At 43.1% G+C, this 24,811-nt stretch overlaps 2 protein-coding genes across 5 annotated transcripts in view; one reads left to right on the forward strand and one right to left on the reverse strand.

The window, feature by feature from the left end:
* The window catches only part of PLEKHH1 (pleckstrin homology, MyTH4 and FERM domain containing H1), a 115,798-nt gene extending 100,289 nt beyond the window's left edge, over positions 1-15,509 (forward strand). For 3 of the 4 annotated variants that reach the window (XM_043988369.1, XM_043988368.1, XM_043988367.1), the window contains exons 21-29: positions 1,179-1,356; positions 2,571-2,726; positions 6,890-6,990; positions 7,993-8,134; positions 9,246-9,388; positions 9,526-9,655; positions 10,643-10,729; positions 11,027-11,173; positions 11,634-15,509. In XM_043988369.1, the coding sequence (XP_043844304.1) occupies positions 1,179-1,356; positions 2,571-2,726; positions 6,890-6,990; positions 7,993-8,134; positions 9,246-9,388; positions 9,526-9,655; positions 10,643-10,729; positions 11,027-11,173; positions 11,634-11,795 (1,246 nt within the window). In that variant the 3' untranslated portion in view covers positions 11,796-15,509. Of the gene's footprint in view, positions 1-1,178; positions 1,357-2,570; positions 2,727-6,889; positions 6,991-7,992; positions 8,135-9,245; positions 9,389-9,525; positions 9,656-10,642; positions 10,730-11,026; positions 11,174-11,633 lie in introns of those variants that run through there. The other variant, XR_006354990.1, reaches the window with a different exon arrangement.
* Positions 15,510-15,989: 480 nt separating this feature from the next.
* On the reverse strand, positions 15,990-24,574 carry PIGH (phosphatidylinositol glycan anchor biosynthesis class H). Its single transcript, XM_043981849.1, has 4 exons — positions 24,361-24,574; positions 17,980-18,189; positions 17,016-17,099; positions 15,990-16,749 (listed from the first exon to the last, which is right to left on the reverse strand). Exons 1-4 carry the CDS (start codon positions 24,538-24,540, stop codon positions 16,657-16,659), a joined length of 567 nt encoding a protein of 188 aa, XP_043837784.1. The 5' UTR covers positions 24,541-24,574; the 3' UTR covers positions 15,990-16,656.
* Positions 24,575-24,811: the final 237 nt, after the last annotated feature.

The following is a 24,811-nucleotide window of genomic DNA, read 5'->3' on the forward strand; positions in this document are numbered from 1 at the left end:
ACCAAAGGCTTTGTTTTTTTGTTTTGTTTTGTTTTGATTTGCTTTTAAAATTAGCTTTTCTGGGAAGATTCAGCCATAAATCAGCCCTTACACCTTCTTTAATCTATCACATTAAATAAATCCCAATCCATTTTTTGGAGCTTCCCTAATTTTCCTTTCTTCTACTTAACACTCTTCTGGCTGGGTGGCTGCCCATGTGGATCTGCATTATCAATTGATAGTATGTGTATCCTGGGTGACAGCTGGAAGACAGAATGGGGTTAGATTCTCCTGCGGATTCCAACTCATGAGCCAATGCTGAGAGTTGATAGGGCTCAAGTGTGCTGAGTCCCATCCTAGAGCAAGATAAACCTTAAAGTTCCCATGAGCATCCAGAGGTCGAAGAAGCCATAACAACTTTCCAAATTTAAGCTCCTTAAAATTAGTTGATAAACATTTATTAAGGTTTTACTATGTGTCAGGCAATAGGGATACAAAGAAAGGCAAAAGATAGTCCCTGTTCTCAAGGAGCTCACAGTCTAATGAGGGAAACATGCAAACAACTAGATACAAACAAGATATAGACAGGATAAATTGGAAATAATCAAAAGGGGGAAGGCATTAGCATTGAGGGGGATCAGGAAATGCTTCCTATATAGTAGGTATGGGAGACAGCCAGAAAAACTGTTCAGAATTGAGAGCTAGAGTGTCTTGCTTGAGAACCAGCAAGGAGAGGAGGCATAAGAAGACTGGAAATGTGGGGTGAAGGTTATAAAGGGTTTTGAACACCAAACAGGATTTTCTATTTGATGCTAGAGGTGACAAGGAACCACTAGAGTTTGAGTAGAAGGGTGATGGATAGACTAGAGTAAGGAGATACTTTCTGTAGGGAGACCAACCATCAGGCCACTGAAATAACCCAGGTGTGAGGTGATAAGGGCATGTACAAAGATGGTGCTAGTGTTAAGAAGAGAGAAGGGGTTGTAGGCAAGAGATGTCATGAAGGTAAATAGACAGCTCTTGATAACAGATTGAATATGTCAGGAGAGGGGTAAAAGACTGTGAGGAGTTGCACATGACAAGGCCAGTCCATCTTTCCAAGCCTGCAGATAACACACTCCTGATGTGATACCATTTATACTCCAATGTGACAGGGATGAGTGTGATCTCCCATGGTCCCCTCTCTCCTTTCTGTTTAGAAGTGAATCTGGCCAGTATGCTACCTACTGCCATCGAGCAGTGGAACGGACCTTGGAGGCTGGGGAACGGGAAGCCAAGCCATCTCGCATGGAAGTGGTGTCTATCCTGCTGCGCAACCCCTACCACCACTCCCTGCCCTTCAGCATCCCCGTGCATTTTGTCAATGGGACCTACCAGGTGATATGGGCAGTACTTTTTTCCTGGTCCTCATCTCCCTAAGACTTCCAACCTTGTCCCTTGGTCCTATTTTGTCATCGCTGTTGTTCAGTCATGTCTGACTCTTTGTGACCATACTGTTCATGGGGTTTTCTAGGTAAAGATACTGTGGTGGTTTGCCATCTCCTTCTCCAGTGCATTATGACAAACAGAGGTTAAGTGACTTGCCCAGGGTCACACAGCTAGTACTATCTGAGGCCACATTTGAACTCAGGTCTTTCTGACTCCAAGCCCAGTGCTCTTGCCTCCTGCTTAATATTTTGGTTTCCTGCCTCATCCTAACTACTCCACAGAAAACTGTTTCTGGCCTGAGCTGGTGTTTATTTAGCCTCCAGGGAAATCATTCCTATGTATGGGAAAGGCAAATCAACAATTAAAATTCAGCTATGGGGAGAAAGGGAAGGAACTGCAACATGGGAAACATTTCCTTCCAAGCCCTTGCATCTATGTGGAGGTATTGAAATGGTTTTCTTGACACTTGACACAAATGGGGAAACAGATCGCAGGAAATACATTTTTCAAAACCATGCAGCTGAGAAGCAGGATGGAATAGTACATAGAGAGCGAGCCTCAGAGTCAGAAGAACTGGATTTGTGTCCCTCTTCTAACCCGCACTGGACTGTGGGGCCTCTCAGACCCCACCTCCTCCACCCCCAGGCAATTCTCTAAAACTGTAAGTTCCTGAGAAGATGCTGATATGCATGGATGGAGGAAGATCCTCTCTGGGAGATCCCTATATTGATGACATCACAGGCCTGCCCCCACCCCCACCCCTAGGAAAAAAAGTCACCAAGCAGACAAGTACTAGAATTTGTGTTTTATCCCAACTTCCCACTGGGGAGACTGACGTACCCAGGCATTCTCCTCTCTGTACAAACACATGCAAACCAAGCGTTCTCTGGAATACCGTGTCCACTCATGCCCCTTCCAACAAATCTTTCCGTCCCTTACCTGGGCCTCTTTCATCTCTTTTCACTTTTTTTTTTTTTTTTTAAGTGAGGCAATTGGGGTTAAGTGACTTGCCCAGGGTCACACAGCTAGTAAGTGTTAAGTGTCTGAGGCCGGATTTGAACTCAGGTCCTCCTGACTCCAGGGCAGGTGCTCTATCCACTGTGCCACCTAGCTGCTCCTCTTTCGTCTCTTTTCATTACCCTGAGACTCATCTGCCCTCTCAGGTGGTAGGTTTTGATGGCTCCTCCACGGTGGATGAGTTGCTCCATCGGCTGAACCAGGAAATGGGAATGAGGAAGACACCCCACTCTGGCTTCTCACTCTTCACAGATGATCCTTCTGGCAAGGACCTGGAGCACTACCTACAAGGAAGCGTGAAGGTGATTTCATGCCTCCCCATTAAGCTCTGGCTAGACTCCCTTCTATGGGGATATAGTTGCCTCATTAGGGATATTGATTGTGCAGAGAGAACTATTTCATGGGCTGTGAAATCAAGTCCAATCAACAAGCATTTATTAAGCATTTTCTCTATGCCAGGTCCTGTGCTAAGCCTGGGAATTACAAATACAAGCATTCCTGCCCTCAAGCAGCTTACATTCTAATAGGAAAAGACAACACATAAAAGTGTCCTGGGGAAAATGGGGTAGGGGGTTAGGGGTTTGGGATAGGGGATATGGGTAGGGGTTTGGGGTCCTTAGGAATTCCTCTTTAAAGAATTACACCCTCGAGGCGGCTAGGTGGCGCAGTGGATAAAGCACCAGCCCTGGATTCAGGAGTACCTGGGTTCAAATCTGGCCTCAGACACTTGACACTTACTAGCTGTGTGACCCTGGGCAAGTCACTTAACCCCCATTGCCTGAAACAAAAAAAAACAAAACAAACAAACAAAAAAAGAATTACACCCTCTTGCACACAAAAGCAATTAGAATAAATTGGTAGTTTATTTAGAGGAAGGGGAAGGGAAGGGAAACCATGAAAGAAATCCTTGAACTTCTCATGGGGAGAAAGGCATAGAGCATGGCTCTGAGATACCAATCTCCTCGAACAGGAGACTGGCAGGTACTTTTTATAGAGGACTGATGGGGGTGAGCATCTGAAAGTTCCTTTAGTGAAGGAGGAAAGTTCCTTTAGTGAGGGAAGACCATCCCCCACTGGTGGTGGCTGGAGGAATTGGGTGAGGGGTGGCTGCAGATCTCCCAAGCCATCTCCTCAGGACACAAAGGAAGTAGCCATACCTAATCTTATCTCCCCTGGGTTGAGGGAGACTAGAATGAAGGGTGGGGGTCTCAGAGCTAGCTCAGTCCCGATCTGGTTCCACTTATCTCTCTAGGTGTGTCTGTTCTCTGGTTTAGTTTCTCAAGGAGAAGGTTCTTTAATGTGCCCCAGAGAACTTCTGGGGTGCCCTGGGGGCCATAACAAAAGGAACCTAAAAGGGAAGGGTAATGGAATGAAGGTATTGGGGAAGGGTGAGAGTATAGAGAAAGTCCAGGAGGAAAGTGAAGAGAACAGTCCATTGAGGACATAGTTAGTCTGGTGTCTGATGTTCAGTTGTTTTAGTAATGCCTTCATGACCCAATTTTGAATCTGGGTTCTGACACTTAGTGGTTGTGGTCTTGTGGGCAAGTTTGACATCTCTGAGCCTTAATTTCCTCATCTCTGAAACAAGAAATCTACATGATGCAGATAAGTAAATAATATGAGGACACCACCATTGACTAGTATTTTGGGAGGTGACATGGTTGTGTGTTGCATCATGAAATATATCAGAGCTAACTTCCAATAGTTAAATGGACAAAGAGTGTTAACAGTTTTCAAAAGAATAGAAAACTAACAACAAGCGTATGGAGAAATACTCCAAATCATTAATAATAAGAGACATAAACATTTAAACACTGAAGTCTGACCTGTTACACGGCATATTGGCAAAAATGACAAAGGAAGAAAGCAGTCATTGTTGAAAGTCACATATGAGGTTGTTGTTCAGTTGTTTTCAGTTATGTCTGACTCTTCATGACCCCATTTGGGGTTTTCTTGGCAAAGATACTGGGGTGGTTTGCCATTTCCTTTTCCAGCTAATTTTACAGATGAGGAAACTGAGGCAAACAAGTTAAGTGACTTGCCCAGGGTCACACAGCTAGTAAGTGTCTGAGGCTGTATTTGAACTCAGGAAGATGTCTTCCTGATTCCAGGCCTATCCTCTGCCCCACCTAACTGCCTGAATTTATAATAGTACTTTACAATTTACAGAGCAATGTGACATTTGATCCTCACAGTTGCCCTGTAAGATGCCTGCCACAAATATTGCCATCTCCATTTTACAGATAAGTAAACTAAGATTTGGGAAGTTGTCACTCGCCCAAGGCCTTGGTGCGAGTTTCAGAACGAGGCCTCAAATCTACATCTGATTTTATATCCAGCCCTCTCCTTTTTCCACACCACCACACTGCCTCATTGTGTATGCAGCACACTGGATCCCTAAAATTATCTTATTAATAAATACTGAGGTTCCTTTTGAAACTGAACAACTGTGGATGGGGTCCAAGAAGTACCTGCTTTGGATCATATGACACTTTAGCAATAGTACAATGAGGCAATTCTCATAAATTTGTTTCTATGACTAAGTTATTTAAGGTATAGGAGGTAGTGTGTATTGGTTTTCTATATTCTTAGTTGCTATTTTTTTTCTTTTTTGGGGGGGGGCAATGAGGGTTAAGTGCCTTGCCCAGGGTCACAGAGCTAGTACGTGTCAAGTGTCTGAGGTCGGATTTGAACTCAGGTCCTCCTGAATCCAGGGCCAGTGCTTTATCCACTGTGCCACCTAGCTGCCTCTTCTATATTCTTTAAGATAAGAAATTTTTTTTGTCTCCTGCTTTAGACCTGCCTCCTTTGTAAACTCTTCCTGTCCACATAATCAGTATAGTCCTAGGAAAACAATCAACTAATCCCTGAACAATGCTTTGTTAAACATCTACTGTGTGCCAGGCTCCATGCAAAGACAAAAAAGAAAGAAAGGAAGAAAGGAAGGAAGGAAGGAAGGAAGGAAGGAAGGAAGGAAGGAAGGAAGGAAGGAAGGAAGGAAGGAAGGAAGGAAGGAAGGAAGGAAGGAAGGAAGGAAGGAAGGAAGGAAGGAAGGAAGGAAAAAAAAGTACCTGCTCTCAATAAGCCTACATTCTATCAGAGAAGACATGTCCATATATAAGCATGTACATTATACATACAAGGAAATTCGATTCAAGGTAATTAGGGAGAACAATCACTAGCAGTTGGGGGATTCATGCAGAGCTTAATGCAGAATTGGTGCTTGAGCTGAGTCCTGAAGGAAGAGAAGCATTCTAGGAGACAAAAATGAGGATGGAGTCCAATGCAGATGTAGAGAAGTCCAGGGCAAAGGCATGGAGGTGGGAGATGGATTGTTGTGTATGAGGGACAAAAGGAAGAACAGTTTTATTTGGATAGTGATGTGTAGAAAGGGAAGTAATATGGAAGAAAGCTGGGATGAGATTGGGGCTAGGTTATGAAGGACTTTAAAAGCCAAAGGAGTTTATATTTCATCCTAGAGACAATTAGGCGTCATTGGAGTTTGCTGAGCCGGGGAAAGACATAGTCAGATCTGTGCTTTAAGAAGATCACTTCAGGGATGGAGTGGAATGGCAAAGAGACCAAATAAATCGTTGGAATTTTCCAGGCAAAAAGTGATGAGGATCTAAATTAAGGTGGTGGGTGTGTTATTTGATAGGGTTGATTGTGAAAAGCATGGAGGCAAAAGCCTCAAAATTTGGCAACTAATTGGATCCATGTGGTATGGGAGAGTGAAGAGTCAGAGCTACTTCTCAGGTTGCAAACCTAGGAGAATGATGGTGCCCTTGACAGCAATAAGGAAATCTGGTAGAGGCAGGAGGCAGCCAATAAGTATTTATTAATGAGGAGGATGGTAATCAGGTGTGGTTTGGGAATCTACAGTGTGTCTGAGGCCCTCAGTGTTGTATTTCCAGAGCCGATATTACTAGGACATATTTTCTGACTGAAGCCTGCACCACCAGATAGATGTTCCTATCATCTTTGCTTTCCATATCAGTTGTGAAAACACCCATGGCCACCTTCTAGGGAGTTCTTGGCAGATAAAACCCAATCAAGGACAGCGCAGTGGATAAAGCACCGGTCCTGGATTCAGGAGTATCTGAGTTCAAATCCAGCCTCAGAAGCTTGACACTTACTAGCTGTGTGACCCTGGGCAAGTCACTTAACCCTCATTGCCCCACCAAAAAAAAAAAAAAACCCAATCAAGCCCTTAGTGAGGAATAGCAGCTGACAGTTTAGCATGCAATATTTATTTTACAGCTCTGCTCATCCTTGTCTGCTCTAGTTCCTGGCTCAGCACAGTGCTAAGTACATAGAAGGTACCCAGTAAGCCTCTGGTAATGGGAAGAATGGTACTTAATTGAATGGAAGTAGTCAGTTAGAATGGGTGGGAGGGTGTGTCTCTTCAGGGGTCTTTCTGAGTTTTCCTTCACAAAAGCACCTCTTTCTATTAATCTTCCTAAAGATCTGCGATGCCATTTCGAAGTGGGAACAATCTCTGAGAGAGCTTCATCCTGGGAAGTCTGAGGGCAGCAACCGGATTGTGAAGTTGATTTACAAGAACAGGTCCTGAACACCAAGGATGGAATGGGACACAAATATTGCACAAGAGACTGAACCTCGTGGCCTTTCATTGCCACCATGAGCTTGTTCTCTCTCCTAACTGATCAAAATGTCCTCTATTCTACAAAGAGGGACAGGCCCCAAGATCAAAGCATTCCTTAGGGAGTCATTCTAACCTCTGGCTTTGTCCTAGACTCTCCATGGGACATGGGGCTAAATAACCTTCTTTCTTTGGTCTTGTTTCTTTCTTCCTCCTTCAGGAAAACAACAAAAACCAATCTCGTAAAGAAGCTTTCCATTGGCACTAAGAATTTAAGACTATGAATTTGATAAGTAGCTCCACCACCCATTTCAAGTGACAAATATAGGCATTCTTAGAAGTAGGGGGGCAGCTAGGTGGCACAGTGGATAAAGCACCGGCCCTGGATTCAGAAGTACCTGAGTTCAAATCTGGCCTCAGACACTTGACACTTACTATCTGTGTGTCCCTGGGCAAGTCACTTAACCCCCATTGCCCTGCCAAAAAAAAAAAAAAAAAAAGTAACTAACTAACTAAACTGTTCAGCCTGGCTAGAAAAACAATTCCTTTCCAGGGATCATCTCCCAGTAAGATAATACATTTCTATTGTGCTTAACTCATCTAATTTCCCCAGAGTACATCATTATACTTTACTATCATGGCACCTAGTTACCCCAGTAGTCTAGTCGGGAAACCCAGCCTATTCAGGGTTAAATCCAAGGAAATTTTGAGGACCCCAAAGAACCTTCTTTCCAAGTCTGTATAAACTTGTGCTATGGCCCCTTCTTCATGTCACACTTCCTAACAATTTTCCTGTGAGGAGGGTCATGAAAACATGGGGGAAACATAAGCCTCCCTTTTTTAAAATCAAAATTAAAAATTAAAGCCATATTGCTCCCTGTTTGATATCCATGTTGATTTCTGTCTATATTGTCCTTGAGTCAAGTCTCCTATGCTCTCCCTCCCTCCCTCCCTCCCTTTTGCAGGCTCTATTTCCGGCATCAGGTTAAAGGAGAAACTGAGCAGGAGAGGCTTCTGCTTGCCTTCCAGGTCAGCAATGAGATCACTGCAGGGAGATTCCCAGTCAGCAAAGAACTAGCTCTTGAGATGGCTGCATTGATGGCCCAGGTAAGTGATCTGCCTTCAGCAGAGTAAAACACTTCTGATACCCGGGGCCAGAATAGACTGGATGACATCTTACTATTGCTTCTCTGAAGAAAGTGCAACAGGGCTTAGAAGACCTAAGAAAAGGAGGTGACAAAAAATGTAAGGAACTGAGGGAAACCATTCCCAGGAGGCCTGTGCAGGGAATATCCCCTATGAAGGGTTTTTTGTATGCTAAATGTCTCAGAGGATAGAAAGTAACCAGACTATTCCACCTATCTTATCTACTAGAAGTGTAAAGGAAAAAGTCAATGGAGGCAGCTAGGTGGCGCAGTGGATAAGGCACCAGGCCTGGATTCAGGAAGACCTGAGTTCAAATCCAGCCTCACACTTGACACTTACTAGCTGTGTGACCCTGAGCAAGTCACTTAACCCTCATTTCCCTGAAAAAAAAAGTCTATGGCACCTTTTTATCACCTGGGTGGCAGGAAGCTGATCTGCTAGGAGGCAATTGTCTCTATAAGAAGGAGGGGCCCAGGCACTTTGAGAAAGCTAGATTTGCAAAAACTGAAGAAATGGTTGGAATAAATGATCAGTCTCTAAGGTACCTACTATCACTAAAATTCTTGACTGAATGAAAAAACAAAATATTTATTAAGTCATCAATATGGGGGGCAGCTAGGTGGCACAGTGGTTAAAGCACCAGCCCTGGATTCAGGAGTACCTGAGTTCAAATCCGGCCTCGGACACTTGACACTTACTAGCTGTGTGACCCTGGGCAAGTCACTTAACCCTCATTGCCCTGCCAAAAAAACCCAAAACAAAACAAAACAAAAAAGTCATCAGTATGGGAAGAAGACCTGAGTTTGGAACCTAGTTTTCCTGCTTACTAATGCTTTGTAATAGTAAAGGGTTATATAAATGTGAACAAGTATCATTTTTATTGTGACTTTGTTTTGGTAGCTTGAAGTAAAGGGCTGATCCACCCTAACAACACACTCCTGTAGACTATTGTTACTTCTTCTCCATGCTCAAAATAAGAACCGTAAATTCCACCCAACGAACCCTTCCTCCTCCTTCCTATGAATACTCTCAGCCCTAATTGAGGCCTAATGCTTGTATACTTTCTACACAGGTGGAATATGGGGATTTAGAGAAGCCTAACCTTCCTGCTCCTGTGGGAACAGCTCCTGCCAAGGCTCAGCATCTCCTCCAAGTGGTCATAGATAGGTTCTACCCCAGGAGATATAGATATGGTGCCCCTTCTGAACAGCTGAGGTAGGATGGGCAGTAGCTCAGGATGATATAGGAGGTGGTATGGGGAGAAGAGGGTCTGATAGCAGCAAGGGCTGCCACATAAAAACTGCATCTGGGTCCTTCCCTGATGAGTTGTTCTTCCCCCTCCCTTCTCACAGACACTTGGCAGATGCACTGGCCTCAAAATGGACGACACTGCAAGGCTGTTCCTCAACTGAGTGCATCCGTATCTACTTGACTGTGGCTCGAAAGTGGTCCCTCTTTGGTGCTAAACTCTTTGCTGCTCAGGTGTGTGTCAGTGACCCCTAGGAAAAATACACCCCCATAATACGTGGGAAACCTCCAAGACCCTCCCAGCACTTCCTCGTCTTCCACCTGCCTAGGTTTGACCTGTGTAGCTTCATCTCTGACCCCACACAGTATGGTGGGTAACTCAACTGGAATTGGTATCAAAGGGACTTGAATTGGAATTCTGGACTTAATACCGACTCTCTGGGTGCCCCTAGACAGATCACTTCTTTCCAGGTTTCAGTTTCTTCATTTATAAAATGAGGAGGTTGGACTAGATTGCTTCACCGCTAGAGGTCACTAGTATGACTCATTTCTGATGTCCACACCTCAGGGAGACCCTTTTGCTGTGGCTTCTGTTTCTCTGCCTTCCTTCCCCTTCCCAGTGCTCTTATCATTCCTGACAAGGTTAAAGCCCTCTCACTCCCTGATCTTCCCCTTCCATTTCCATTACTGTCACTAAGAAGTTGATTTGAAGCATCTTCTTTAGGAAACAGTCTGGGGCTAAGAAGAATCCCATAACCACAAGAAGAGAACCTGCTTAAACAGCCCCACGGGTACACCCACATAGGAGGTTCCAAGCTCTTCAAAAAGACCCAAGGGGGGGCGGCTAGGTGGCACAGTGGATAAAGCACCGGCCCTGGATTCAGGAGTACCTGAATTCAAATCCAGCCTCAGACACTTGACACTTACTAGCTGTGTGACCCTGGGCAAGTCACTTAACCCCCATTGCCCTGCAAAAAAACCAACCAAACAAACAAACAAAAAGACCCAAGAGGGCAGCTAAGTGGCGCAGTGGATAAAGCACTGGCCTTGCATTCAGGAGGACCAGAGTTCAAATCTGGCCTCAGACACCTGACACACTTACTAGCTGTGTGACCCTGGGCAAGTCACTTAACCCTCATTGCCCTGGGGGGCGGGGAGGAAGACCCAATATACTCATCAGGACTCCCAGGCTGTTGACCAAATTGCTCTTTATTTCCCCAGACCACCCAACTTTCTACCAAGGGGAACACTCTGGTATGGATTGCTGTGAATGAAGATGGTGTCAGTATCCTGGAGCACAACACAATGGTATTGAGAAAAGTAGGGTTGCTCCCCAATTCCCTCTACTCTCAGGTACCACCATTCCTCCTCCCCTCAAGCCTGAGTTTGGTCACTACCAACTCTGTGCCTCCTTATGTAAAGGCTTCCCTTATATGTGAATTATAGGTTTTCAAAGTGTAGATTTCCAATCTGCGGTCAAATGATCCATAGTTAGCTAAGACCACTAATGTCTAGTGAATATCTAGCATGCCACTGACACTTAGTTTGGGAGATGAGAAGGTTCCCTCAGAAGCTTTCTGACCTACAACTTCCATCTTTCTACAGCAAGTTCAAGCCACACACCCCTACTCTTTGGTGATGACCTTTGGTGGATACCAAGATGATTTTATGATTGTGATCAAACCTGTTCCAGATAAGAGTTCTGGTAAAGGAAACATTGAGAAGCTGATCTTCCGGATGGCACTTCCAAAGGTGGGTCTGAGCAGCTGCAAGGGCAGTTTATGCTGGTCCTTTATAAGCTCCACGAAGAAACAAAGGCTAGCGCTTCATATTTTCTGGAAGATATAATAGCTGTCATCATATGGTACTTTAAGGTTTATAAAATACTTAACACACATCATATCATTTGATTTTTACAACAGTCTAATGAGGTCATGAAAGTATGTTTATCCCTATTTTGTAGAGCAGATGAACATATTTTGTTGAACACATCAGGGCCTGATGAAGGTCACACACTGAGCAGGGACTCAACCCCAGATCACAATGGATTATGCCATGATGCCTCCAAGACTTAGAAGAGAGACCAAGTTGCAATGGGCCAGATGTCTCTACCTCCATCTAAATTTTATGGCTTCGATGCAGACAGTAATCCAAAGTGTCCAGGTAGACTTAAACATCTCCAGATTTTACAGTTATTTTGCTTTCTTCCTAGATTGCAGAGTTGACATTCATGATGGCCAGCTACATGAACCATTGTTCCACCGTCTCATCCTCATCTCCTAATATACCTCCTATTGGACACCTCCAAGAAATGGATGGAAAACAGTTCCTTGCTTCTGCCTCACACAGCACCAAGGGGCCCACACTTCTCTGAGCATCTTTCCTCCACCTATCTCCCCTCACTTTGTGCCTGTGGACTTGGTGATATCTTGCTGGGTCCCTGATTCCACTATGAGCCAACTCCCACCCTTCCCTGGTGCCTGTTTCAAATTCTCACCAATTCTACAGGCAGATGACAATGCCTACACACTCCACTGCCTTCAGAGTACTACTGTGTTTCAGGCCCTGACTTTCCTAAATCTAAATCCAAATGACAAAAGCCAAGTACTCACCCTCTTCTCACAAGAGTGGCCACTCTGAATGCAATTCTACCAGACTCTCAGGTCTCTGTGCAGACACCAACCAAAATCCAGGACACTAACCTTGACAAGAAAAATACCTGCTAAATCCCACATGTTCTTTGCATTTGGGGTTTTAAATTGGAGTCGATTTTCTCACACATTCACTTCAGACCTGATGATATAAACTAACCTCTTCAGAGTTTGTGGCAAAGGCCTAGAGCCTACTGCCAACAGGCTTTATTTCCATGCTGCTGAGGTAGCAGGAGATAAGGGAGAAAGAATGGATTTCTTCCCTGTTTCTGGGAGGGAACACTACCCCTTATCTCCCAACACATAACCCAACCTGAGGCAGGAGAATAGAACTGCAGAGAAGGACAATGGGTGCATTCAGGCTCCAATAATAGGAAAAAGAAACTCAATTCCTTACACAGAGTGAGTGGATTCTTGCAGTGACTTGTGTGGCAGCTGTAGCATACTGCTAAATACCTAACCTTGGTAGGGACTGAGACTGCTGAGCTGTACTGTGGGCAAACTTCTTCACTGCCCTACATTGTCCCAGAACCCTTACCAGACTGTCTCCTCTGGTCTGGGTTTAATCGATAGACCAAATGCTTTCATAATAAGCATTCAATACTGTGGATAGGAGACTACGCACTGAATTCTTCCTGGTCTTTAAAGGTCCAAATAAATACACTATCTGCTTTTTTGCAGCTTTATTGGACCACTAAAACTTGTGATCCTGACCTTATCCCTTAAGACATGTTCCGCCAGTTTTAGGAAAATGGTAGGAATGCAGAACTAGCAAAGCTCCATGGAACATAAAAGTATCTTTCATCTTAAAAGAACACTGTGGGGGCAGCTAGGTGGCGCAGTGGATAGAGCACCGGCCCTGGAGTCAGGAGTACCTGAGTTCAAATCTGACCTCAGACATTTAACACTTACTAGCTGTGTGACCCTGGGCAAGTCACTTAACCCCAATTGCCTCACTTAAAAAAAAAAAAAAAAGAAGACTGTGAAGAAACTCAAAGCTTCCTTCATTTTTGTTTCCTACCACCAAATTCTTACCTCTCCACTGGGACCAAGGGAGGTGATCCTTTGTGGTCTCCACACTCCCTCCAAAGCCAACCAAACAAAAGAACCCATACTGTTTTCCCAACATTAAATAAGGCTTCAATTTCATTTCCCAGCTCAGTAACACCCAAGGCAGACCTAACATTTATGAGGAAGAGAACAGAGGTAGCTGCATGGAAAGAACAATTCCAACCAAAGGCCAGGTTTGGACCTTGGCATTATCACCACCATCCTCTTCATGATGCTAAAACTGGATGGAGTTAGACCTAGTTTCTCTGAGAGGTCCTGGGCTCCATAAAATCCCCTCTATGCACTCTAAGCTATAAAGGACAAGATAATAAGCACGCTAATAGTGTATTCAAATCCACTATATAACTTCACTTTTCTCCTTGTTCCCACCTCTTTTTTCCTTTGGGAAATGAAGATTCATCTAACATACCTTATTATAGTCATCCTTCCAGGGCTCGTGTGGAAGGCAGAGCATAACTCCAATCTTACTTCATAATGTCCTAAGCCCCAGTGTCCAGGACAAACAGGAATAATCTTGTCTGCAACAATAAGTAAAAAGTTAGGTGTCCCCAACAACCAAAAAAGGAATTATTTACAATAGGTTTTAAGGCGTTTTCCCTATTTTTTTCTCCTTCTCTCAGAGTTTGTCAATGCTGTTTTTTTCATTTAGTTATTTTTCAGTTGTGTCTGATTCTTCATGATCCCTTTTGGAGTTTTCTTGGCAAAGATACTGGAGTGGTTTGCCATTTCCTTCTCCAAAACGCCATGTAGAATGAACGAATTAATGAGCATTTATTATTAATCTTACTATATAAAGCATCAGGGACAAAAATGGGAAAGCAAGCTAGTCCCTATTCTCAGGGTGCGCATGTTCTAATGGAGGAAACAACATATATGGGAGGTTTTTGCTGCAAATTGAATGGAAAGGCCCAGGGGTACTTAGGGTACAGCAGCTAAGCAGACAGTAATGCATCTTTTAAAATGTGATTTCTGGGGCAGCTAGGTGGCACAGTGGATAAAGCACTGGCCCTGGATTCAGGAAGACCTGAGTTCAAATCTGGCCTCAGACACTTGACACTAGCTGTGCAACCCTGGGCAAGTCACTTAACCCTCATTGCCCCACCAAAAAAAAAATAAAAATAAAAGTGATTTCCGCCAATAAAACCTTGTTTCTGATGTTGAACCATTTGACAGTGCCAAGGATTGTAGTGGCAAGAAATTCCTTTTCTAGGCCAGCATCCAGTAGCTGACTGCTAAAAAGACAGGAGCTGCATCTCTGCAAGGGTTGCTTCCTTGGACAATGATTGTGGGAGCTGTTGGAAGAAGGGCCAGTGGCCGGGAATCTAGGGGAGGGATGCTGCTATTCCTAGGATTCTTAAGGTTACCTTCCCACTAGAGACAGTTGGCGTTTTGTGTTGGTAGTGACAGGGATGGCAGATCATCTCCACAGTGGTTGCTTCCTGTGATAGACGGCTACAAAGGTCTCTAGAAGAGAGTTAATACTTCAAACTGCTTTAAGCTAGAGCAGTTTATTCAATCCAACTGGATATTTCCTACCTTCTTTCTATCCTTAGACTGCATTACATCCCCAGGCTCATATGGACTCAAAAGATAAAGAGCTCCCTTAGGATCAATGTCTTTGATATTTCCGCTATCTGGATCTAAAGTCAGAACACCATGCTTCACTTAGAAACAAGCCATTTCTATCTGGGGCTACTTCTGGCCATGGTGATTCTGTGATTGTGTTGTCTATCAGTCTGACTGAAATACCCAAAAGGCAGCTGTCTGTGAAGGAGCCAATTGATTTGATATCTTGGCAGGCACCATCATAAACTAGTCTCACACAGATCATAGAAATTAGATTGTCAGAACCTATGGCGGTCTGTGTCCTCTAGAATTACGGGACAGTTCTTTATTCTCTAGCCAAAACCTGAATGATTCTATACTTTTTCCCCTCAAATTCTTCACGAGATGTGTAGCTGGCACTCGGTTTTCTCAGATAAAGTAAGCAGTCTATGTATGTACTAGGGAAGCCCTCTATTCCTTGCCAACATTGCTGTTCGTAGTCATCCTCCAAAAAGTAGTATGATTTACCCTCAGTTTTAAGATGTGGAAATAAGGTTGTGACGTGACTTGGGAGAACAAGATGACTTCAAGTATTATTTGATGGGCTAGTCTATGGAAGCGGGATTAGACATGTTCTACCTGGCAATGCAGAAGGAAGTTGCAGAAGCATATTTTTAGCACAATATAAGGAAAGCTTTCCTAACATTTAAAACTATATAAAACTGCAAGGGGCTGTCCCAAGTAGTAGTGTTTCTTATCACCACAGGTCTTCAACCTGCCAACCATGACAACTTGAAGGGAATATTGCTGGGAGAATTGTAAGCACTTAGTAAGTGCTTTGCTTGTTTAATTTCTCTTGGACTTCTGAGGTCCCTTCCAACTCTGATTCTATGAGTTGTCTACTCTCTCAAATATTATAGGAGAGAAATTATGGTTCCTATGAAGAAGCTCAGAGTTCTACCTAGAATTTAACATTGCTTAGGGAATAACAAAACTCTAGAGCAATGTGGTTTGCACCAGCTTATCTGATCTGTCAAACTCTCCTGATAGAATCCTCTAAAATGGAGCTCACATCCTAGGGTTGATTCAAGTGCAATAATGGTCTTCCTGGAATACCAGAGACTTTCAGTCTTTTCACAAATAGGCCACAAATTCTTAGCTTATCACCCATTCCCTCTACTTATGAGCTATGAAGGAGTCTTAGTTTCCGCTAGTAGGATAGTAGGATAAAAGGATTCTGCTTTCAGAATTCCTCCATAAGATATTCCTGAACTACTACAAAGAGAAAGGTACACACATAGTTTTTCCCAGTTCCATTTTATTAACAATCACTTTTATAATACATTGTTTTGATCTGGCTCCTTCCTCCAAAAGGACTTTACCTCATTATCATCTCACTCATATTTTAGCTCTCCCCAAACAATGAGGTAGAGTGCATTATCCCCATTTCACATTCATTCAATACTTTCAACAAACAGTTATTGAGGTGCTAAAGGCCGTACAAAAATAAGATACTCTCCCTCCTGTGTAGGAAGGAAAACTAACATACAAAGAAATAACACAATGGATCAGTGGTGAAGACAGGATGCAATCCAGACTCTGTCATTTATTTCAGTCCTCTGCACTCCCTGACTTCCATGTGGGTAATCACGGCTGAGTCTCACTGATGGTCAAGAACTTCTCATTTTGGACTATGTCTGTGATTCCACTAGTAAAGGGAAGTCCCAAGGTGAGTGCCTGCCCTGCCTGAGGCCCTCAGAGGTCCAGCACTTCCCTGGGCTCACAGGGCCAGTATGTGCAAGAAGGAGAATTCAAACACAAGTTTTCTTCACTATAAGGTCAGCACTTTATCCAACCACACCATGGTGCCATGCTGTTTAGAACTGGCCCAAAATGAATGAATCACTGTGGCTCCAATATCTTCGATTATCTTGACAGGAAGAAGCTTGAGAGTCTGTTGGATGGGACTCACAAGCTTATTGATGTGACTGCCTGGTGTGCTAAGATCTCTTGGCAGCTCCTGTATACTTCAATCAAGCAATCTAGTCGGGGCTTGGCACTCTAAAGCCCAGAGAGGAGAAATACAGAGTTAGAACTAATGATTTTTAGAGGTACCTTGAAAGACAACACAGCTCAGCCTACCAGTTTCACAAAAAGCTCTATATTCATGTGTAAACGCAACATAAACATCATCTAATCATTAACTGAAATATTTATTCAGTACCTATTGTATGTTAAGTACTGTGGAATTTCAAAAGTATATAAATCACCATCTAGTCCCTCAGAGAGTTTATCCCCTGACCTGAATTCAGAAAGATAAGGCTCACCTGGAAGACAGGCACTACTTGTGACACCCCCTGTTGTTCTACTGGGTCCTTCAACAAAATACACAGGTAGTAGATCACCTTTTGCTGTAAGAAAATAAACCAAATGATAAAAGCACAAATATAACATGTTGCTTTTTAGTGAGATTCGCCTTCAAAGGGCTACATTCCTAATAGATAATAAATATGCTTCAAATGTATATGACGGCAACAAGAAGTGATAGCATTTTCTAGATTGGCAACAGAGCAAGGCTCTAAAACCAAGTTAGATGTCCGAAGTGCTAATTCCCTATTACTCATCTAAAGGTAATAATAGACTCCCTATTCCACAGAGTTGTCATAAGAATAGAGCTTTGTAAACCACAGAGTATTAAGTATGATTCTATAATAACAAGAGCTTACGTTTTAAATTGCATACTATAAAACCAGTAGCTTGCCTACTGAGGATAGTGGGCGAGTCACTCCACCTCTCTTGGCTTCATTTATAAAATGAGAGGGAGGGCGCAGCTAGGTGGCACAGTGAATAAAGCACCAGCCCTGGATTCAGGAAGACCTGAGTTCGAAGCTGGCCTCAGACACTTGACACTTGCTGGCTGTGTGACCCTGGGCAAGTCACTTAACCCCCATTGCCCCACAAAACAAACAAACAAAAAATAAAACAAAAAAAAAGAGAGGGAATTTGATGATTCCCCTAAGATCCCTTCCATCTATAATATTCTATAAGCAACTAAGAACTTGATGCTTCTCTTTGGAGCTGATCCTCTCACTGAACAGAGTATAAAACCTGCACTTTGATAAGGTTCATGAATATTTTCTGGCCATTAAATGAAGGCTGAATCCACCCAGCATATCAGTGTCTTCGAATCTAACTCTACATATTCAATAACCCTCTGGGTATTAAAGAACACCCAGGTTCTAAAAACATTTCAAGGATATGTGCTTCAAGTGACCCCTAAAGAGTACTTACCATGTAAATAGCCTCATTGATGACAACATCCTTCACCTTGCCCATCTCAATAAAGGTTGTGCTCTCTTTTCCTGAGGCATATGACGAAGTCATCTGGATGCCAAGAGAGCCAATGATAAGTAAGGTTTCTTGATCAATCTTCACAAAGTGGAGGTAACCAAGCAAGCCTAGGAGAGTGATGAAGATAGCTGCAGAGAGGACCATACTGTTCTGAAAAAGAAGTCAAAAGAAGCCAATGAAAAGACTGTATCAGCTTTTATGTGTCTTCATCATCCTAGCTATGAAAAAAAAAGGCCCAACACCACAAAACAGTGCCTAGGTCCAGTAATGAGAAAAATAAGTAAGAATCCCTATCCAGAAATACAAAGGAGATAAGGGAAATGAGAGGAATAGGGGAAAGAAAATAATTTTCAGCTTAAGCATTGAGGTGCCATGAAGATTGTATGATGTAGCCTTTGCACTATCATCAATCTCAGAAGTTTCTTCTCCAAAGATTCCAATACTGGAACTTCAGCTTTTCCCCTTTACTTCTCTATAGTACCCCCAGTGTTGCCTGCGCACAACTGGCTCATTCATTCAGTTAGAATATGACATGGCTTTACAGTATCTTAGGATACAGAAAAGAAAGTTAGAGATACACAATCATATTACTGAAACTATTCAATTGTAGTTTTACTCATTAATTAGATGATTAGGTTGAACTGATTCACCAAAGGGTTAAGATGGGAAAGAGAGAATTGAGTCAGTGAAAGGGTAAGTGACAGCCTAGGAAAGAACTAAGGAGTAGAGGGATTGAAAGCCCCAGTGAGGGACATAGAACAGAGTATGAATGGCAAGGCAGAGAGAGCAGAAATAACAATAGTTTATGATCAGATAAGGGAAGTTTCAGAGCTCATGAATACAGAAGTGGTGCAGTTGGGGGCAAAAGGAACAACAAGGGTATGACCATCTCTGTGATGGATGAGTAGGTCATGAGAAAAGAGTAAACAGAGGAACTGGGAGGTCAGAATGTTTTAGGGAGTATGAATATGTATGCTGAAGTCCCCTAGTATGAAGGCAGGAGTTGGAGGAGAGACTGTGAATCAGGCACTGAACTCCTTGAGAAAAAGAGAATATGCTGGAAGTTGGTAGGTAACAACTACCAAAATCTTGACTGGGTGCTAAAAATGGAATGAGTGAACCTCAAAGGAGGAGAGATTAATAACTCAAGGAGGACAGCAGAGGAAGAGTCTAAAAAGCAGAAATAAGGAGCATGGAATATTCCAACTTCCCCACCTCAGACAGTGAAGAAAGTGAAAACAAAGCCAGGGAGGCTCTGTCAATCAGGAGGCAGCCAAAGTCTCAGTGAGTGCAAAGCATCAGAAAGAATGAGAAATGAAAAGGTTTAAGAAGAAAGTAAGTTTTTAATTATGGAGTAGGCACTCTAGAAGGCACAACAGAAGGGAGGGTAGCTTTGGTGTGGGATACTGGAGGCTGAGAGACACGGAGGAGGGTGTGATTTACTCTGAGGGAAATAGGAATAAAAAAGTGGCCAGTGGGTGACAGAGAACAGAGTTTGAACAATGACAGCCAAAGGTTCAGAATTACTAGAATACGGAGGGTATGACAGGGTGGAAGTTTATTATTCATATGCCAACTTGCACTGTCCTAAGTGCTGGGGTTACAAAGACAAATATGAAGTCCTTGCCCTCAAGAAAATTATATTCTACTGGGAAAACAAGTAAAATAAATAGAAAATATATACAAAGTAAGCACAAAACAATGGAACACCCTGTTTTGATATGTCCTACCTATTTGGTAGGCCCACAGGTTGGCAATAATTTATTTCTCTAGTCCTTTAAATTTTTTCAAAGCACTTCCCTCACAACCATTGAGACTCAAGTAGAGGAAACTGAAACTGGCAAAAGTCAATTGACTGACCCATGATCACAGTTAGTAACTATCTGTAGCCAGATTCAAAGCCAGGTCACTTGACTCTAAGTCCATCTATCAGACTCACTGTTTCTCAACAGACTGCTGAGTTTTTCTTGTTTATTCCACCTAATATTTATTATTAAGTGTCTCTTCTTGACATCCATTCTGTGTGCCTAAAGAAAATTCCCTGCAACAATCACTCCCTCCTTGCTCTGTCTTCTTTTCCAGATGCATACAGAATCAAATCATACTATCATCTCTCCTCTAGTTTCTAACATTTTATGAACTGCCTCTTTGTCTTACCCAGTACTAAAGTTTTTCAATGATTATGGCTTTGTACTATAGTGTGAGATCTTTATCTCATTCCTTCCTTTCTACTTTTTCATTAATCTTCTTGATATTCTTATTTTTTTATTCCTCCAGATGAATTCCTTTTTTCCCCTAGCTCTATAAAGTAATACTTTAGTTGTTTGATTGGTATGAACTGTATCAAGAAGATGGTGAACTAAGAGTTCCTTTTTACTTTGTAAAATCCCTGTAGTAGCACAAAAGTCTTTTCTGTCTTTTTATGATAAATATATTAATATATGTAAAACAGCTGTTTACCCATTTTTTGCCCTAAAGTAATGAAGAGTAGGATATAATACAATTCACAGTAAAGTAAAATAAGGGAGTTTTTTGTGACAACTATAAGGAAGTAATTAAGTGTATAGTAGTAAAGCAACAAAATGAAGGTTGGAGACAAGAGTAGGAGATAGAAAAATATCTTATATGTGTGCTGAAGAGTTGGGACTAGGGATTAAAATGCCAAAGGCACAACTAAAGGGTACTTTTTGTTACTTTTTATAAAAGCACGTATTTTAACAATCATAATAGCTGATATTTATGTAGAACTTTATAAAGCACTTTAAAATACTATTTTATCTTCATAACAATCCTGGTAAGGCAACAGGAAAGAGAATTTAAGTGATTAGCTCAGGGTCACACAGCTAGTGACCAAAACTAGATATGAGCTTAGGTCTTCCTGATTTTAGGTCCAACCCTCTAACTCTCCATAACATATAGGTATTTATTTTGTAATGTATCATGTGCAGTAGCACAGTGAAGCAGAAAGACAGCTTGGACTTGGAGTGAATAAGACTCTGGGTTCAAATATTACTTCTCTTTTTTTTTGCAATTATGTCAAACATTACCATATTAGTCATTTTGTACAAGAAAACTTGAATAATGTTCTCTTGGCTCTGCTCACTTCACTATACATCAGTTCATACAAGTCTTTCCAGGCCTTTCTGAAATCATCCTGCTCGTCATTTCTTATAGCATAATAATATTCCATCACCATCATACATACACCACAGCTTGTTTAGCCATTCCCCAATTGATGGGCATTCCTTTGATTTCCAATTCTTAGCCACCACAAAAAGAGCTGCTACAAATATTTTTGTATAAATAGGTCTTTTTCTCTTTTGGGGGATGTCTTTGGGCTATAAACCTAGCAGTGGTATGGCTGGACCAAAGGGTATGCACAGTTCTAAAGCCCTTTGGGCATAGTTGGGAGAGTACTTTAAGCCAATGAAATCACAGATACTAGTCAGTCAGTAAGTAAACATATATTAAGCACTTACTATGTGCCAGGCACTGTGGTAAGCACTAGGGACTCAAAGAAGACCAAAAGACAGTCTCTGCTCATAGAAATGAAGGAGACGACATGCAAGCAACTATATATAAACAAGAAATACACTGGATAAATTGGAAATAATCAACAGAGGGAAGGCGCTAGTATTAAGAAGAATCAGAAAAGGCTTCCTATAGAAGGTGACAGACTATCCAGGACTAAAGGAAGGCAAGCGTAGTCTTAGTAGATGTACTAAGTCAGAGACATAGTACAGCTACTAAGACATGGAGAAGAGGAGGAAGGAGAAGTGAACAGATGGAGAAAGGTCAGAAAACCATATCTTAGAAGAATAGGTTGCTTTGGCCTGAAGAAGAAAAAAAAAGATACGCACTGTCTGCAAACACTTAAAGGAGTGTCCAGTAGAAGAAGGTATAGACTTGTTCTCTGTTGTACCAGAAGGCTCAACTAGAAGAAAGCTGTGGTAAACCAATCAACAAGCATTTAGTAAGATCCACTCTGCTAGATGTTGGGAATACAATGAAAAAAGCAAAACAATCCCTGCCCTCAAGGAGTATGCCTAGATTTTATGAGGAAAAACAACACGTGGACACCTAAGTTGTTGTTTGTCCTTTATTCTCCAAGAGGACTGTGGCACTGAGGTGATGTCACAACTTGCACTGAATTGTAAGGGAGGATTGTGCAAAGACCACCAACCTCACTCTCTCCTCCAGAGCCATCTGGGTCAAGTGGCAAGACATATATTAGGACAACTGGAGATGACCTTGGATGTTTGAGGCAACTGGGGTTAAGCGACTTGTCCAGTGTCACAGAGCTAGTAATTGTCTGAGGTGAGATGTGAACTCAGATCTTCCTGACTCCTGGGCTCTATCCACTGCACCACCTAGCTGCCCCAGACACAGTCTGATGTAGGAAGTGGCACCTGATCTGAGTTTTTGAAGAATGTAGGACTTCTAAGAGGAGGCCTTGAGAAGGAAAAGTGTTCCAGGATTAGAGGAAAGCTTGTGTCAAGGATGGAAACAAGGTGGGGTATCGTGTATGAGCAATAGCAAGTAGCCCAGTTTAGCTGGATTGTAGAGTGAGTAGAGGGGGCAGCTAGGTGGCAAAGTGGATAGAGCACTGGCCCTGGATTCAGGAGGACCTGAGTTCAAATCCAGCCTCAGACACTTGACACTAAACTAGCTGTGTGACCCTGGGCAAGTCACTTAACCCTCATTGCTCTGCCCCCTCCCAAAATAAATAAACAAACAAACAAATAAATAAAGAGTGAGTAGAGTAATATGTAAATCTGGAAAGATAGGCCACAACCAGACTATGAAGGGCTTTTAATGCAAAATGGAAGTTTATATTTTGTTTTAAAGGCAATGTAGAACTGGGAAAGCTCCAAGCACTACTCAATTACCTAATATGCAACATTTGTTACTACTTAGGACAATAAAGCCAAGCATCCAAGCCAACCCAAGGCTTTGACAGGATCAGAAATACTAAGATTGGTAACAAAGATTTTAAGCTTGATGTCGTAGAAGAAGCACATTGTGACTGACAAATGACAGTTCTTCCTCCTCAAGTAGGAACACTGGCTGGTCAGAATATACTTTATCTTCAAAGTACCTGGACAATAGAAGCTTGTCAAGGACATAATCATCACCTTCACCTCCAACATGCAGTGAATTGAATTCATCTTCATCTAAAATTCTGCATTGTTTTTATATGTAGTTTGTCAAAATAGCCAGAATGGGACCCAAATTACCTGCTAGTTTTGCTATGGGCAGTACAGGCTGAAGCAGGTGTAATTCTTTTTATAATTATAAGCTGGTTACTAAATGGAATGTCATAGCTTTACAACATGGTCAATTAAAGAGGGAAGAAAAAATGTTTAAATAAAGGTAATAGGAGCAGCCAGGTGGCACAATAGCTAAAGCACCGGCCCTGGATTCAGGAGGACCTGAGTTCAAAACTAGACACTTGACACTTACAAGCTGTGTGACCCTGGACAAGTCACTTAACTCTCACTGCCCCCGCAAAAAAAAAAAAAAAGGAATACATTTTGGCTGTTCACAGGATAATAGATGTAAAGTTCCAAATGACCTGCGACGTCAGGTCCATCATTTTACAGATGGGTGGCACACCTCTTATTTCAAACTTAGAGTCGTGTTCTCCCTGACTCCCAAGCCCAACTTCAGTGCTCTATCCACTGCAAAGGGCCTTTCCTGCCCCCCAAACCCCATTACCTTCCCTCTGTGATAAACCGCCATTAATGCTATATATATTTATCTTGTATGTAACCTCTTTTTTGCGTGCCGTCCGCCCCCCCCCCTCCACCCCCCGCCCAATAGAATGCAAGCTCGTTAAGGGCAGGGGTTGTTTTTGTCAGCACTCAGCCCCGGGCCTGGAACACACACTGGCCGCTTGGGTAATGCTTGTAGATTCTGCTACCATTATAGCTCCATAAAAGGAACATCTGCCTATCAAATAAGTTGTCCAACAACAATGGCCTGTCCTGAGGTAATGAGTAGACGGCGAGACCATCATCACCCACTAGGGCACGGACTATATAATAACAACTAACATTTACCTAGGGTCATACGCCAGGCACTGTGCTAAATGCTTTATAACTATTATCTCGTTTGATCCTCACAACAACACCTGGAAGGCAGGTGCTATTATTACTACCCCTGTTTTATAAATGAGGAAACTGAGGCAAACGGCGTTGAAGCGCCTCAACCAGGATGCGTCCCGTGGGCAGTCTGTATCCGGTGGGCGGAAGGGGAATCTAGAAGGGGAGGGCCGCCAACATCCGGAGGCCGGGCCGACGGCGGGGGCAGGGCCCGTACCTGGCAGAGAGAGAAGAGCCCGTAGGCCACCAGCCACACGGTGCACGTGGCGGCGGTGAGCGAGCGCAGCGAGAGTCTCGGGCACCCCAGGCAGAACTCCCGGCAGGAGGGGGAGTAGTAGCGGCGCTGGAGAGCCAGGCGACCGCCGTCGATGTCCGAGAAGTTGCGCTGCTCCTCCATGGCCTCCGGCCTCCCTCTAGGATCGCGGCTGAGCCACGCCCACTCGCCCTACGCACTTCCGGAAAGGGGCCGGGCTGGGCGCCGCCTCCATCCTGGTCTCGCGATGCTTCTCAGGAACTTGTGCTCAGAAGGTGGCAGAGGGTCGTTTTAGATGAGACGTGTCACCCGCTTTGCAAAACTGTCCCCTCCACTTGCAAAGCAAAGGCGGCCACCTCTCGGATGCCCACGTTTTTGAGCCTCTTATGCTCCACCTGCGGAAACCACCACACTT

The sequence above is a fragment of the Dromiciops gliroides genome, chromosome 2, assembly GCF_019393635.1.
Source record: "Dromiciops gliroides isolate mDroGli1 chromosome 2, mDroGli1.pri, whole genome shotgun sequence".
NCBI lineage: Eukaryota > Metazoa > Chordata > Mammalia > Microbiotheria > Microbiotheriidae > Dromiciops > Dromiciops gliroides.